This window comes from Ambystoma mexicanum, chromosome 4q, assembly GCF_040938575.1.
Source record: "Ambystoma mexicanum isolate Mex_15411 chromosome 4q, UKY_AmexF1_1, whole genome shotgun sequence".
In the NCBI taxonomy this organism is placed as follows: domain Eukaryota; kingdom Metazoa; phylum Chordata; class Amphibia; order Caudata; family Ambystomatidae; genus Ambystoma; species Ambystoma mexicanum.
The window spans coordinates 364470411-364484862 of NC_090928.1; the positions used below are offsets into that span (position 1 = coordinate 364470411).

Below are 14452 nucleotides of genomic sequence, written 5' to 3' on the forward strand. Positions count from 1 at the left end.
TAGTGATAGGTTGCACTTTTATGATGTGTATAGATGACAGACAGTATGTGTTCCTTACTGATGTTGATACTTTCCCACACCCAATCCATTCTGTCTCGAAGCTTCAGATACAGGAGTGAGTGATGGCGGATGGAACAAGGAATGGAGGACACCATAAATCTCCCCTGAATTCTACCAAGGAACGCAAAGTAATAATTTTGAGTAAACACAGAACGTAGAAATTGAGACAGTGGCTGGATGGGTGGGGAAACTATCTGGGGTGGCAACCCCTTGTTTTGTCTGTTAGTAGCTCGCTCAAGAATACATGAATGTTTCTGGATCTCCGTTTACCAACTATTCTTGGCTATAGTGGTGCGTTTGGTCCTTTCCAACAATTACACATGTTTTTAGTACTTCCCTTGACTTTAATACTTTTGGTGTGCTCTCTTTGCTACAACTGCCTTTTTCTTGAAATATCTTGCATTGCCGCAATGTGCTTACTGGACAAATGTCATGCTGTACAGATAAGAACGGTCATTAGAATCATAAGTCACCGATATACTTCATGGACTATGCAAACATGTACCCTTAGTTCTGCTCAACTGCTTTAGTTCCTCCTCCAAGACACCGCTTCAAACTCATTAAAAAATGAGGTTTGGCCGGCCCATGTGTGATGTCGGGGGGGCTTTCATGAAGAGACCGAGTAAACAGGCTCTTTGCTGTAATTGATAAACATCTTGTTTGCAATAGTTTCTGGGGCTGCATCATTTGAGGCTTTAGTCTGAAGACAGTGAATCCACCAGCATTATAGTAGAGAAAACAAGTTACCGAAGATCCTAAAAGAAAAAGTCCTACCTTTTAGGCTTCTTGGGGTGGACAACACTTCAATGTATTCAGTATGTACAGGGTAATGGAAAATGGTATGCAACCGATGAGACTCATAACCGTAACTGTACTGAGTAGAACACCCAGGGGCGCGAGGAGGGGCAAAGGCAAGCCTTTGATCTAAAGCCTTACATATAACACCTTTATTAGCTTGTGGTTTTCACAGGTGCACTGAAAGTGAACCAAGAGACAATAAAGTACAAAAGTTAATAGTGTTTATTTTAAAACACAGACAAGGATTGGGTTGGCATAAACTTAAAAATAAAGACGTGTACAAATGCATGTACTTCATCGCAGGCACTTAAGATGCTCCACAATCAAAGTCTATTGAATGAGCTGCAGATCCCATGGAAATGGTGTTCTTATTTCCTCTTCAGAAGTAGCTCTGAAGCGGCTCGCCCAAGATGACTTCCAGCTGCTGAATGGTCTTCTGGCACTGATTCTCCACCTCTTCACATTCGTCTGCAAAGAAGAAGACAAACACAGATTCAAATGGGAAGTTCACACAACTGCAGCTGAATCCTCAGAATGAGGTAGCACACGATAATCAAGCAGTGTGAACATCGCCGCCCCTGCCCATTGTACAGGGAACTGCCATCGGGGCAGCTGTGGCTTTTATTATCCATTAGCACTGAAGAGCCACGGAAAACGTTCAGTGAGAAATCGGTTTAAACGCATGTTTACGGGCAAAGTCGGACGCTTTCAACGTGTATGCGCAAAGCCATGGTTTGTTAAGTGCAGAAACTGTCCTCAAGCAACTTCCGTCTCACTTTGTGAATTGTGGTTTGTTAGTCCTCTGGTGAGGGCTTAACGACGACCAGCCTCACAGTGGTGAGCAGAGCAGTCTGGCTTCACTCTTAGGATCTGAGAGGCCTGCTAGAAGGCACGTTAGTCACAGGCCAATCCACACAGTGGATTTGCTGACAAGCCATTTATAATAAAGTCGTGCGTTGAGCAAGATCTACAAAAGGCAAGAACTCAAGAGCTTTATTCAGAAATGAACTCCATCAAAGCAAAACAAGACAAAATATAAAGGACTATTTGGAAAGAAAAATAATAAATATATTAATGTATACATTTGCACGATATAATATAAATGGCGCAGGAAGTAAAGATCCAAGTGCAAATCAATTCTCACAGGAGTCAGGGATAATGCTTAATTAATCTACTCCTAACTCTCCCTGCTGCAGTAATATATGAAGAAACTGCAGATGCCATTTGGCATCTGGAGGAATAAATGAACTGATCCTTGCATTGTGCCAACACCAGGGTTCCTCCACACAGCCTCTTAGAGGCATTAACACGGGGCACCAAAGAAGCCAATGTTTGCACATTAAAAGTCATCCCAATGTTTCCAGTTTTTAGTAAAACTGGTAAGTGGAAATATCCTTAAAGAAAACTTCGAGAGAGATTTTTGTAAAATGGGTCAACTCTCATCTAAATGGGATTCACTGCAAAATTGCTGTTTGGACGAAACATATGAAAGGCTTGCCAAATGTCATCTAGACCCAATCCCAAAAACCTTCTTTATATTTGTCAGTAAATGCACAGACTAGATTTACTGACGAACATGCCCTTTATAATAAAGACATGTGTGGAGCAATATCTACAGAAGCCAAGTACTTTTAAGATAGATATGAAACAGTAAAGTGTTTAGTCTCAACTCAAATAAACCCAGTAGAAAATAGGTGGGTACATAGGTAGTACAACTGTAACTACTTTAAAATGTTAAGGGTGAATTGCAGTGGCTTTTCATACATAAAGACAGAGAAAATGACAAGTAAGTACTACAAATCACAGGAAGGCTTTAAAACCCGCAGAACAAAGAAGCATTCAAGATTTACAGGTTGGTTAAAAGTTTTAAGCATTGTTATGGAGTTTTGGGAGATTATAAAGGTTTGTTCATAGAAACCAAAGTCAATCTTTTTAATTTATTATTTAAAGCACAGACCTTGCTTGCATTTGGGCTGGCATCTTTTAACAGTAGTGCAGAAGCATAGTTATCTCAGTTACAGTGTAAATATTATTAAATAATTATATATAGGCCTCGGGTGCAAAGGCAACATCCATTGAGATGGAGTTATGGGAACCCATCCATGAGGGATCTAAGCCAGGTTCTAAGACCAGAGCAACATAATTGGAAGGCTGCACAGTGGACCACCAGCCCAATGTACTAAACGGTCATGTCAGGGAAGCCTGACATACACAGCCAAGCGACCATGAGGAGGACAATTAAGGGGATCGGAGGACCTGGAGAAAGCTGGCCAGGCTGATGGATTCTGCAAGGAAGGCCCAGGAACCATGGGAGCAGAGGTCAGTTTATATGTTGGGATTTGGTTCGGCTAGGTACTGGTTCGGTTTGCAGTGTACCAGCAGGTGGCACGACCAGAGCAGGCTCTACAGCGACGGATGACTCCAGAAGATGAGGGCCCGGCAACATCAGCAACCTAAGGCACAGCAGTGATTCCTGAAAGCAGGTCAGACAGCTAAGGTGAGAAAGGAGTCAGCACAAGCCAGTCCCATGACGAGGAGCAGCTGCAGAGATGCCACAGGCAATTTTCCAAGTTGGAGCAGGGCATTTGGTGGAACAGCACCAAGCCACTTGGGTTATAGCCAGGCAGTAGAGGTTCTCACCGGAGGTTCAGTGAATAACAGTCAGAGAGGGTTCAAGAGAGGCAGATTTGCCTGTAGAAACAGTCCAGCAGCTGCAGTCGTCCCATCTCTCATTCATTTTCCAGGGTAAATTAAGTACAACAAATCTATCAAATTGGCAGAGGTCTCCCTAATTATATTAGTACAGGGTCAGGGTGTTAGCCTTTACCACCAATTCACAGCTTTAAGAACCCGAGGAGTGCCAGCAGTAACACACTGCTACAACACCAAAGTGTGTTTGCAAGCACTTGACCAGCAGAGCGAGCGCTAGGACTCATCTTCAAGCATAATTTGGCCTGAGGAGAGGAACCACCAGAGTCAATATGTGCCCACGTTAATCCACTAATAAAACTGCACAGGAAAATATGGATTTTCACCTTACTATTTGATGTTCGCTGGGATGCTAGGCTGCCCACTCACCTATGCTTTGGGTTACCCTTTGTTAGGAAAGATTTTACTTTTTTGCTGCTTTCCTGCAATAGATGTCTATGAGACACCACCTCTTTCTGCTCAGTTTTGACTGCTGACCTGACTTTTTGGATGTAAGTAAACATTCTGCTTTATTTCCCCTGATATGTGTTAATTTTTATGGGGAAACGGATTAGTCCATAAGACTATCAGTTCTGGGAGTCTATGTTTCCCTCAGTGTATTTGATCTTTAAAGCTGCACACATCACCTCAAAGTAACGTGTGGTTGGGATACTTTGCATCCTTATAACATTCCCTTTTATAAGTTTGTGGTTACATTTACAAAGTGTCCAGGATGAGTTGTTGGCAGCAAATATTTTTCTACTGTGTTTTTTCCTTTTTATTTGTGCACTTTTGTGTTTTAGTGCTTAATGCCATAAAGAGTACCAAATACTGAGCGTGCCACAAGATTCTTGCCTGTTATTTGGCTATTTTGTTCTTTGGACTTCTTCCCATTTTGTCGGGTTTGAATGGCCATATTTGGAAAGCCCTTTCCAGGGCAAAGCCTCTGCTTTCCGGGGCAAAGTGGTAATCTATGTGTGTGGCCTGATGTGCGGGCTAGGACGGTCTGGTCCCAGTCCACATTCTGGCCGCAGGATGTCTGCTGCAAGGCAGAATGATTGGACAGCCCCCATCCAGTTTGAATGGTGCAGATTCGTTCCATTGGTCAGCCTGATAGCGATTACAGTCCAGATCCTGCATAGTAAGAGGACATCTGCAGCCATTCCGAGAACATTGTGGAAGCCAAAACCCCTATGGAGAAGTGCATTCCACTGAAAACCTGAAGGCGACTGCTGCAGCTGACCAGCATTGCCTCTAGCAAAGTCCATGTGAATCCCTGCTCCTCTGTCCTGTTCTCAAAAAGGCCCTCATCAGGGCTTTGCCCCGTGAACCAGTGGGAATGAGTCTCGACTCCTTCTCGGGGATCGATACCTTCTGAGCTGTTGGAAGTGTCCCTGGACCACCCGGTGGACTGAACCGCTGGCTCCTAGGCTACCTCCCTGCAGCTGTTGCAGTGCCATGTGCATCCTCTGCTCAACAGAAGCTGGACCTGCTCCTGTTTTCATCCACTGAAGAGAACATGCACCGCCTGATCATAGTGGCTCCCGCCGCAATCCATCTGCTTTGCTACCTAGAGGTATCTTGAGGTTGTCTGCTCCGCAGAATTCTTCATCTTCGTTTAGGTGTTCAGCTGGAAAGTGTTTTCAACCAAAATCCTTCACCCGCGATCAACCGAAACTAAATCCAGCACCCAAAAGTGACCTCTGCACCTGTAACCTCTGAGCCTCCTTACAAGGGATCAAGCACAGAAGACTGTCTCTAGCGGAATCTAGAACCTCAGAAGTGGTCTCTGGCGAAATTGGAGTCACGAGATGAGACATATTTAAGCAATAAACCCCTCGCTGTGGGGCTATTACTGAATCATGTAATCGCCCTGGGCCTGTGTTAAGGCCCTCGCTTCGCTCCGGCCTGTAACTGGGGGGCCTGGAGCATTAACTGATGCAGTGAAGCCTCCCCGGCTTGGGGGTTATTGCTTAAATAACAAGTCTTATCTTGTGATGAAGACTGCAACACTCCTTTTCATAAAATCACAGGCTTTAATTGTGCATGAATATCATATGCATTTCGGATTCAATCCTTCATCAGGGCATGCCTGTATAACAACTAGTGGAATAATCTGCCTGTGTGGCGTATAGTACAACCATCTGCCTGCATGATGTCTTTAACAGTAATCTCCACAGGGACCAACTTCTCGTGGGGTTGAAACTTCAATGTTGAATCTCCAGTAGTGTATATCGTGCAAGAGGACAATTATTATGAGAAGAGCGGCAATTGCAGAGTGCCTCCTGACCCTGCCCTGAGTCAATGCAAGATGTGCATCTGTGAGGGCCTCTCCATTGTTGTGGCACTGAATCTGGGTATTCCCCCCTACCGCCTGAGGGCTCTGCAGAAACCTAGAGACAACCAGTGGTGATCACCCAGGAACCCGTGACGACAACCCTGCATGGCGTATCTTAACTTGCCTTGGAATATTTTAAGTGCGCCTTAATCTAGTACCGTAACAAATACATTTTCTTTTTATAATTTACCAGCATACATTTTATTTTAACTTACTGTGTCTACCAAATGTTAACTGCACTACACAAGTGCCCACTTCCTCTTTAGTTCAGCTTTGCTGCTTGGTCAGCACTATGTAAGAGTGGCTTTGCTTAATTGGAGCAGTGAAAAATCTTGCTAACCGTAGGTGGCCTTTTCTAAGTACTGCCACACGTAGTAACTTTGATAAAACCTTGTAACAGTGGGCGAGTGCTGGTGTTATGGGCTCCACAGACCTCGGGGCAAAACCTGACAATATCCATGCCAGTCAAAAGGTTAAATATTATCTTATTATTATAATGAATGCATGCATTTCTAAAGTGTGGTTAAAGAACAAATTATACTTCTTCCACTCTAGACAAAATGCAGATACATTCATCCTTTTTTTAGCCTTCTCTCTCCCAAACCAGTATTTAATTTTGAAAAAATCTCTGATCATCTGTAAATGAAGGTAGAAATAATCTTAGCACACAAAGAAAACAGAGGGATTCTAATAACAGTGAAACATTTTAAGAGTGGTTATTTCCCTTCCATTCATTTCAGTATATTTCCAAACGTATGCCTACTAAACATGTAAAGCACTCAAATATTTTAAAATTGTACCATGAAATACATTTTACCATTCACATAATTAGGGCATTACCTTCCATGAGTTCTGCCAGGAAAGGGATTGATTCTGGTAACAGAACTACATAGTTCTCCCGTAATTTTCCAACAAGTTCCACCAAAGCGATCAAAGCAGCAAAGCGGACCTAATGATGAAATGAAAAATCAAAAACAAAATTACCACTTGATGAACTGCAATGTGAGAAACATAAGATTACATTTTATCACGTTGGTCCATGCTGTGGGCACGTTTTTTAAGTGCATTTTCAACAGCGATTGAAAAAATATGATGGAATAATCGTGGACGAAATAGTAATGTTTATGGGTGTTATTGAAGCCCATTATAAAATATGCTCACAACTCCTCTCTTCGACTTCGCCACAGTGGACTATGACAGTCATAGTTCTCTGTGATGATGTTAAACAATCGCACACCACACACACACACACAAACACACTTACCTTACTCCATTGCCAGTTTGAGCCCTCATCATGCCAATCCCGATGAGTCCTCAGCAACCCTGACTGCACAAAAGCAGGAATTGAGGGCCCTCTTGGAGGAAAGGACACTTTCCTGTAAACCGAGTTCAGTTGCACATTATTCTGATCTAGTGCTGGCCCTCCAAGTGTGGCTGGAGCCTCTGGAGAGGCAATGTCGCAGAGGCGTCTAGTGCTGACAATGAAATTGGCGGTGAGGGCAGAAGAAGAGGTGGAGGAGCAACCTGAAATCAAACGTCTTTACTTTACCCCTTAAAGTAGCTCGTCATCACAGAGGAGTGCATGAGGTAATGGAAGCATTTGAAAAGCCTAGTGTTACTTCCCTTGTCTTTTAATCACTTTTTTGAGGAAACAGATTACCACTGGGAGAGCCTGTCTCCCGAAGTGGAATTCTTATTGCTTTTAAACTGCACACATCAACTTAAAGCGAAGTGTGGTTTGGATATTTTGTATCTTTATAACTTTCTTTTGCAGCTTTGTTGTTGCAGTCACAAGTACAGGACGGGCTGGAGGAAGAGGACATTTTACTACCATGTTTTTTTTTACTTTTTACTTGTGCACATTTCCATATACTCTAAAAGTGGCAGCGCCACAAGATTCTCACCTGTCCTTTAGGCATTTTGTGCCTTGGCATTCTTCCTGCCTTCTTGGGTCTGAAATTGCCATCTATGGAAAAGCCCTTTCCCATGTAAAGCTTCTGCTTTCCCAGGCAAAGTGGCCGTCTGTGTGCATGTGGCCAAGTATGGGGGCTGTGACTGTTTGTAACGAGTCCACAGTGTGCCTGTTGCTGGGCAAATGTGTTGAACAGAAGTTCTCCATGATTGGACAGCCCCTGCTAGTTTGAATGGTGCAGATACTTACCATCGGTGGGCCTGGGAGCAACACCAGTCAAGATCCCGGATAAAGGAGGACTGCTGCAGCCATTCGACAATCATTGTTGGAATCAAGACCCCTATGAAGTTCTGCCCACGGAGGACAACCTTTGAGGCCAGAATTACCTTCAGCCAAGTCCAGGTGAAGTCCTGCTCCTCTCCTGATTGTTGGCACTTCAACCCCTGGACTGGTGTCAACAATCTGTCTTGGATGCTCAAGTTATTTGTGTCTGCTGAGCCTTCGGAAATGTCCCTGGACCACCCGGTGGACTGATAAGCTTTATACAGAGCTACCTCTCTGCTCGAGTCGCCGTTCTGAATTCAGCCTTGGAACTATATTGATCTTCAACTTGTGGACCAAGTCGTCTGTTAGGTAGGTTGTTCATATTTGTGATACATCTTCCTCACTTGTGTCAACACCACAACATTTTGCTTAGAAACACCGATTATTTCTCCTTGTCCCTAGGTGAATGGGAATCTTTTCCCCTCTCACTTAGTCTTTTTACTCTTTTATGGGTGACTTTTTTACGTCTCTGCATGGTGTATGATTGGAGTTATAGCTTCCTATAACTTTTGGGCTTAGGCTGGGCTGCTCCTTTGGTCTTCCCTGTTAATTTCTCTTTAATGTACTTGGGTGAGGTACTGTTCCCAAGAGGTAAAGAGGGATTTTCAACCCCCTTTACATTTTATATAGTAAGCCAGCACACCCCTCCATATTTGAAGTGTTGGGGGGTATACAATGTATCCCCTTGCTTACTTACCAGTAGCATTTCTGTTTCAATTGCAAGTTTACTCGAATGGCTGGTGGCAGTGGTTTTACCTTAGTGCCTGTTTAGTCTTATTACTCGCAGGCTGTTAAATCCACCTCAGTAATGCACAGAAGGGCCACCATTCTGCCAGAATGGTGGGTTCCTTCTTTTTTGCCATTTTAAGTATCCCTGTTGTTTCTGAGGGCTTCCCCCTGCCATTCTAGGCGGGAACAATACAAGTGGACGTTTTGTCTTCGGCAGGAATCTATTGCATTCCTTGGCTAGGCTCCTGGGTGTCTGAGAAGGCAGGAAGCGAGAGAGAGTCCAAAGCTCTGCACCCCTTTGTTTTTCACCTTGCCTGAAAGGAGCAAACTCCCTGATTGGACAGCCAGACCACACATTTCTGTAAATGGCAGGGAGAGATTGCAGAAGTTGTGCTGTAGTTCCTGATAAATACTCCGAACCTGGAAGCTGCTGATAAGTCTACCACTGGAGCTGAAACCAAAGTGGAAAATGAAGAAAAGACATCTGTAGCGACTTCCAGCGATCAGAGAGCCTGCTGTGTAACCGGAGCCTGATGCAACCCATCCTTCCAATCGACCTGGGGGTGCCGAATGCGACCGCTCTTACCCAGAGACTGGTGAGATCAACTAGTCTCAAGAAGACCTGCATTTTGAGCCATTGCACAACGTGCTGCGACCTTTCTGTACTGCAAACCAATAATATCCAGAGGCCTCGAGCCTGAGTGTGGTGCACGGTCTTCTGAAGTCCGAATCCAGCGGACACATTGGTGGACGACTCCTGGACCTCCAGAGACACGATTTGAATCCCTGAAGTCCTAGAGTGCAGGACCGAGAGAGTGAAGAGAATCCAACCAGCGATATTCGTTCTTCACCTGCCTGCTGTAAAAAGGTGCCAAGTCCCATCCAGTGTCCAGTTCTTTCATCTCCAGACCAAGAATCCAGGCACTGGGTCCTGTGCTGTTGAATCCTGAAGGCAGGCACTCAGAAGCTCTTCTTTTCTCCTAAAGCACTGTCTTGGCTTGGGTAATACTTATGTAAAGTCTGGTATGCATCCTGTGAGGCTGAGTGGGTGATTCATGTGGTTGGGAGTTTGCCCACACCACTTGCCCAGGCCTAATGCTGGAATGCACATAGGGAGTCTTCTGTGAAGTCCCTGAACACTTTTACTAACTCTGAAGCTGCTGCTTACTTGTTTAAGAAGATATCCTCTGGAACATTGACTTTCCTGCAACTGACCCCTACATCAACCGGACTACAGCTGGCTCCAAGACCAATAGGGTCCCTCTTCTGCCTCAGAGAACTCATGCAATAGACTAGGGAAGGACTGGATAAGAAAAGGAATGTGCCCTGAAAGTATAACAAGTGTTAAAGTACTTACTTGCTAAAGAACTTAGCGTGGTAACTGTCTCTCTGTGAAATAAGTTGTTACAGGTGTCATTAAGTTTATGCTTACCTTTGAGTTGCATTCTGCCCTCTAGTAAATATATAAGTTGTTGTACCAAGTTTGAGTGGTGTTTCCCCCTTATAAAAAGTAATAGATATTGGTACTGTTTTAGTATTCTTAACTGAATGAGTGTAAAAGCTCAACAATAGGGTCTACCTAACTTGAAATACATTGTGCCTTTCTTAAAGTATACCGTTGGGTTTTGCTTTCCCTGCTCTGCTTTCTAAAAGGTAAACAGTCTGAGCTAATACTAGTCTCTGAGTTGCTTGTAGCCCCTCTTAAAAGTATATAGGCCTTACTTACCTTGTTTAGTTGCTGCTCTTCTAAACTATTAACATTGGGTTGTGCTTCCCTGGATTGCTTTGGTACTATTCTTAAATAGCTCAACCTCCTCCCCACGAGAGAGATTATAACTATTAGAGGGGTAGGAACTGAAAATCATTGCCGGCTATGTAAAATCGACACTATCGAGACGATAAAGCACCTCGTGATCGAGTGTCCCTACACAATTGAAATTAGAAAAGCATACCTCCCTTCTTTGGCTGAAAATATGTGGATCTACCAAGAAGAGGAAATCTGGAACAGACTTATTTCGGGAGAAAAGACAAGATGGACTTTAGCTCTGGCCAAAATCATCGAGTCGATTTTTGACCAGATAAATACCCTTAGGACTGAGGGGGCCCCGATACAGAACATCGACTCTCAGGAATAATGCCCACTAGGTTTCAGGATAAGGTCGCCGTGTTCGTGCGACAGGCCGGGCCAGCCTTTCGAGGGAGGTATTTTTATGATTTTTTTATGATTTAATGTGTGTATCGAAATACAAGGAGATTGGAATAAGAAGTTTTTGACAAAACTCAGTTTTCACTGAGTAAAGCTCAAATAAAAAATAAATAAATAAATAGTTTCAAAACGTTCTTGCTTACCTTATAAACTGCATTATACAGTTCTTAAAAATATACTGGTTGAACACGCTATTAGATAGTGGACAGTTATGTACCAATAGGTCAATTACTTACCTTGAAATACATTGTGTCATTCTTAAAGTGTTATAGGGGGTTGCTTTCCCTTATTTGCTTAGTGCATACTACAATAGTTATTGTGTGTTCATACTTGTCATTGTAGCTTAAGGCCCCTCCAGAAAGTATACGAGTTGTTTTACTACCCCTGAACTGAGTTCTAAAAAGTAATGTTGCAAGGAGTATGCTTTAACAGGGTTGGTTTATTATGTCACTGTATAACTGAGTGTTATTGCATGATTTACAGGGTCAACCACCCTTGAAATACGGATTATATTCAAAAAGTATATCTAACGTGGTCCTATTCCCCAAGAATAGTACATTACTAGCCTGAATGTGTAATCTTAGGTTTGACTCATCTTTGACTTGCTTCTTGCTCCTCTAAATAAGGTTATACCTTGATGTGCATACCATAGGTATTGAGTTGGTTTTTATGATTGTCTTTATATGATGTTCTAGTACTTGCCTAAGAATTATCTTGGTCTACTTGTATTTAAATAAACCCTTTATTTTTTTTTTACAATATATAGTGTTTGTTTCTCTTTCGCCCATATATATACTACAACGTCTTTGTTCCAAGCTACAACACTCTCCCCCTCCTAAGATAGGCCTGCCTGCTCTGTCCATGCTACCCACATTCTCGGGTGGTACATTCTTATACTAAGGGTGGAGCTAATATACTGCCTCAGATATGGTTTTTATGAAGTCTTGGTAGGACTGTAGAAAAACTGTCCCAACACCTGTCCCTGCATTTTCAGCTTTCCTTCCCAAAGAGAAGCTATGCAGGGCATGCTCCTTTGTTCTCACAAAGAGGATTGTAATCCGCTGCCTCACCTTGGAGACTCCCACTGAATCCTGCCTTTGTGACCAGCAGGTCTCGGGAGGTCGCCTGTACTGTGGATATCTTCATCTTATCGTACCAAGGATTTCTAGCTGTCCATTCTCCAGAACTGTCTCGTCAGAGTCTGGAAACGTTGACTAGTGGACCCATTCATGACACCGAAAGTGCCCTTTGCAGATATGCCCCCTGGCCCTCCATCAAACAGAAAGCCTAGAAGTGGGCCCAGCAGATTCAGGAACCCCCTGAAGTGGTTCCTGGAGAAATCTGAGTAGGGGGGGGTGAATCTTCATACCTATAACTACACCTACTCCCGCCATAGGGTTGTATTGGTGTAAAGTCCTAACCTTATCTCTTCCTTACCCTAAGATCAGTGGTGATCTGGTTAAGAATCGTTTGCCCTGGGATTCCTCTAGAGCAGTGGGATTGGGAGAGAAACGGGTCAGAACTTTACTTACCTTTTTATTCAATTTCTGGACAATTTACTCACACCTGTTGGCTTTGCTAACTCTTGTCTGCTAATCATATAGTAAACACTCCTTTGAGGTACATACTATGGAGGTATTGATTGTTGGGCACTAGGCCCCATTTCCTAGCAGGGGTGTTTTTAAGAACTAGGGACCTTACTAAAGGTTTTCTTGTGGGTGTCCCCATTTATATCAATTTACTTACCGGTCTCCAACTGGTTCTAAATTGTTATTTACCTTGTTTCTTACATGCTTTACCATACACAGTTACTTAAAGTGTTGCTTATAACATTGCTTAACCATTTAAGAACTGTTTTCCATTAGCAGAACCCTCAATAGTGAATGGAAGTGTACAATAGTATTGTGACAATATTTACCTGAGGTGTTCATTGCTTCCAGTGTATTCAAGGCCTCATAAGTAATTGTACATTTTTGCACATCTTTTGTCTAACTTGAACTATTGTAGTGAGGAACTTCTTGAGTGGGGATCTCATAAGGTGTACTCTCGCGACCCGTATGTTAGTGCTATTAAGGTTGGCAATGGTTTTCTTATTTTATTATTTTATTCTTGTGTCGCAAGGATGTAGGTCAACACGGAGACATAGAGTCCCTCAGCTCCGTTTGTAAAGCTCCGTTCAGCCGCCTCAACTGAATGAGGAGAGCTAGGGAGCCAGAGAAGGAGGAACACTGGGCCCGGTCAGAGGAGAAAAGCGAACTGTGATGTAGTGCTTCTGATGAGAATGATTAACCAAACTTGGCGGATTTCGTTGAAGTGACGCAGGAAGACACAGAAGGCAGCAGACTTCACACAGTTCAGCAAACGTCGAGCCCGGATTTGAAAAAGGCGCCAATGAAACGCGGAAACACGTGTCATCCATATGGGCAGAACATATATCAAATAAATTAAGAAAATATACTTGAAGAAACTTGACTACGTACTTTTATTCATTTACATCAGAAATTTGGCGCAAAGAGGTGTAGGCACAAACAAACTACTGCTTGTTGAACTATTGTAGTGCTATGTGTGTTTCATTGGAGCCCTAGACCACTAACATACCCTCCTGTGTCTACGCCTTACCACTCTGCTGGGTTTGGCTATACATCAATGTATTTGTATTTTATTTGTAGAGCGCACCAAGCCCTGAGGCATCTGGGCGCATTTCTTACACAAGAATAAGTTACATGGTTACATTAAACTACAGATGGTTACGCAGATGAAAGACTACATGAATACATACAGATTGATGAAGTGAATCAAGTTGAGTAAGGTACAGAAATATCTGTATAGACAGTCAACAAGGACAGCAGGAGATCTCTAGTTCTCTTGTGTGGAGGGCCACATTTTTGCATTTTTCCTAAAGATGTGAAAGGATGATTCAGATCTTAGCGTTAAGGATAGGGAGTTCCATAACCTGGCTAATTCCGGAAAATTGCTGCATCCTGCCTTCTGCAGTTTGAATCTCGGGATCTTGAGAAAATGTGATTGTGCATCTCTGGTGGGGAGATCTGATGTGTTGCGAGAGATGATGTTTGTCAGGTATCTGGGTGCATCTGTGTTAAGGATACGTTTTTAAGGTCAATTCTCTGTTTGACCGATAGCCAGTTCAGGTTGCGTCTTGATTCAGAGATGTGGTGTGACCTGGGAATGTTTAGTGCCGATCTGATGGCGTTATTTTGTACAACCTGCATCTTTTTCAAGTTTTGTTGGTTAGGTCCCAGGTAGAGCGCATTGCAATAGTCTAGTTTTGATAAAACTAGCGCTCTGGCTAGAGTTAAGCAGTTAGAAGTTGTGAGGAATGGTCTGCAAGCTGTAATTCGTTTACAGGTGCAAGCCATTGAGGAGGCTATCGCATTAG

At 43.3% G+C, this 14452-nt stretch overlaps 1 protein-coding gene across 2 annotated transcripts in view; it reads right to left on the minus strand.

Annotated features, from left to right (window-relative positions):
- Positions 1-1062: 1062 nt before the first annotated feature.
- HEATR1 (HEAT repeat containing 1) overlaps positions 1063-14452 on the minus strand; it is a 1158897-nt gene continuing 1145507 nt past the window's right edge. Inside the window, exons 44-45 of one of the 2 annotated variants that reach the window (XM_069607931.1) lie at positions 6725-6833; positions 1063-1326 (exon numbers count right to left, since the gene is read on the minus strand). In XM_069607931.1, coding sequence (XP_069464032.1) covers positions 1238-1326; positions 6725-6833 — 198 coding nt within the window. In that variant the 3' untranslated portion in view covers positions 1063-1237. Of the gene's footprint in view, positions 1327-6701; positions 6834-14452 lie in introns of both variants that reach the window. The other variant, XM_069607932.1, reaches the window with a different exon arrangement.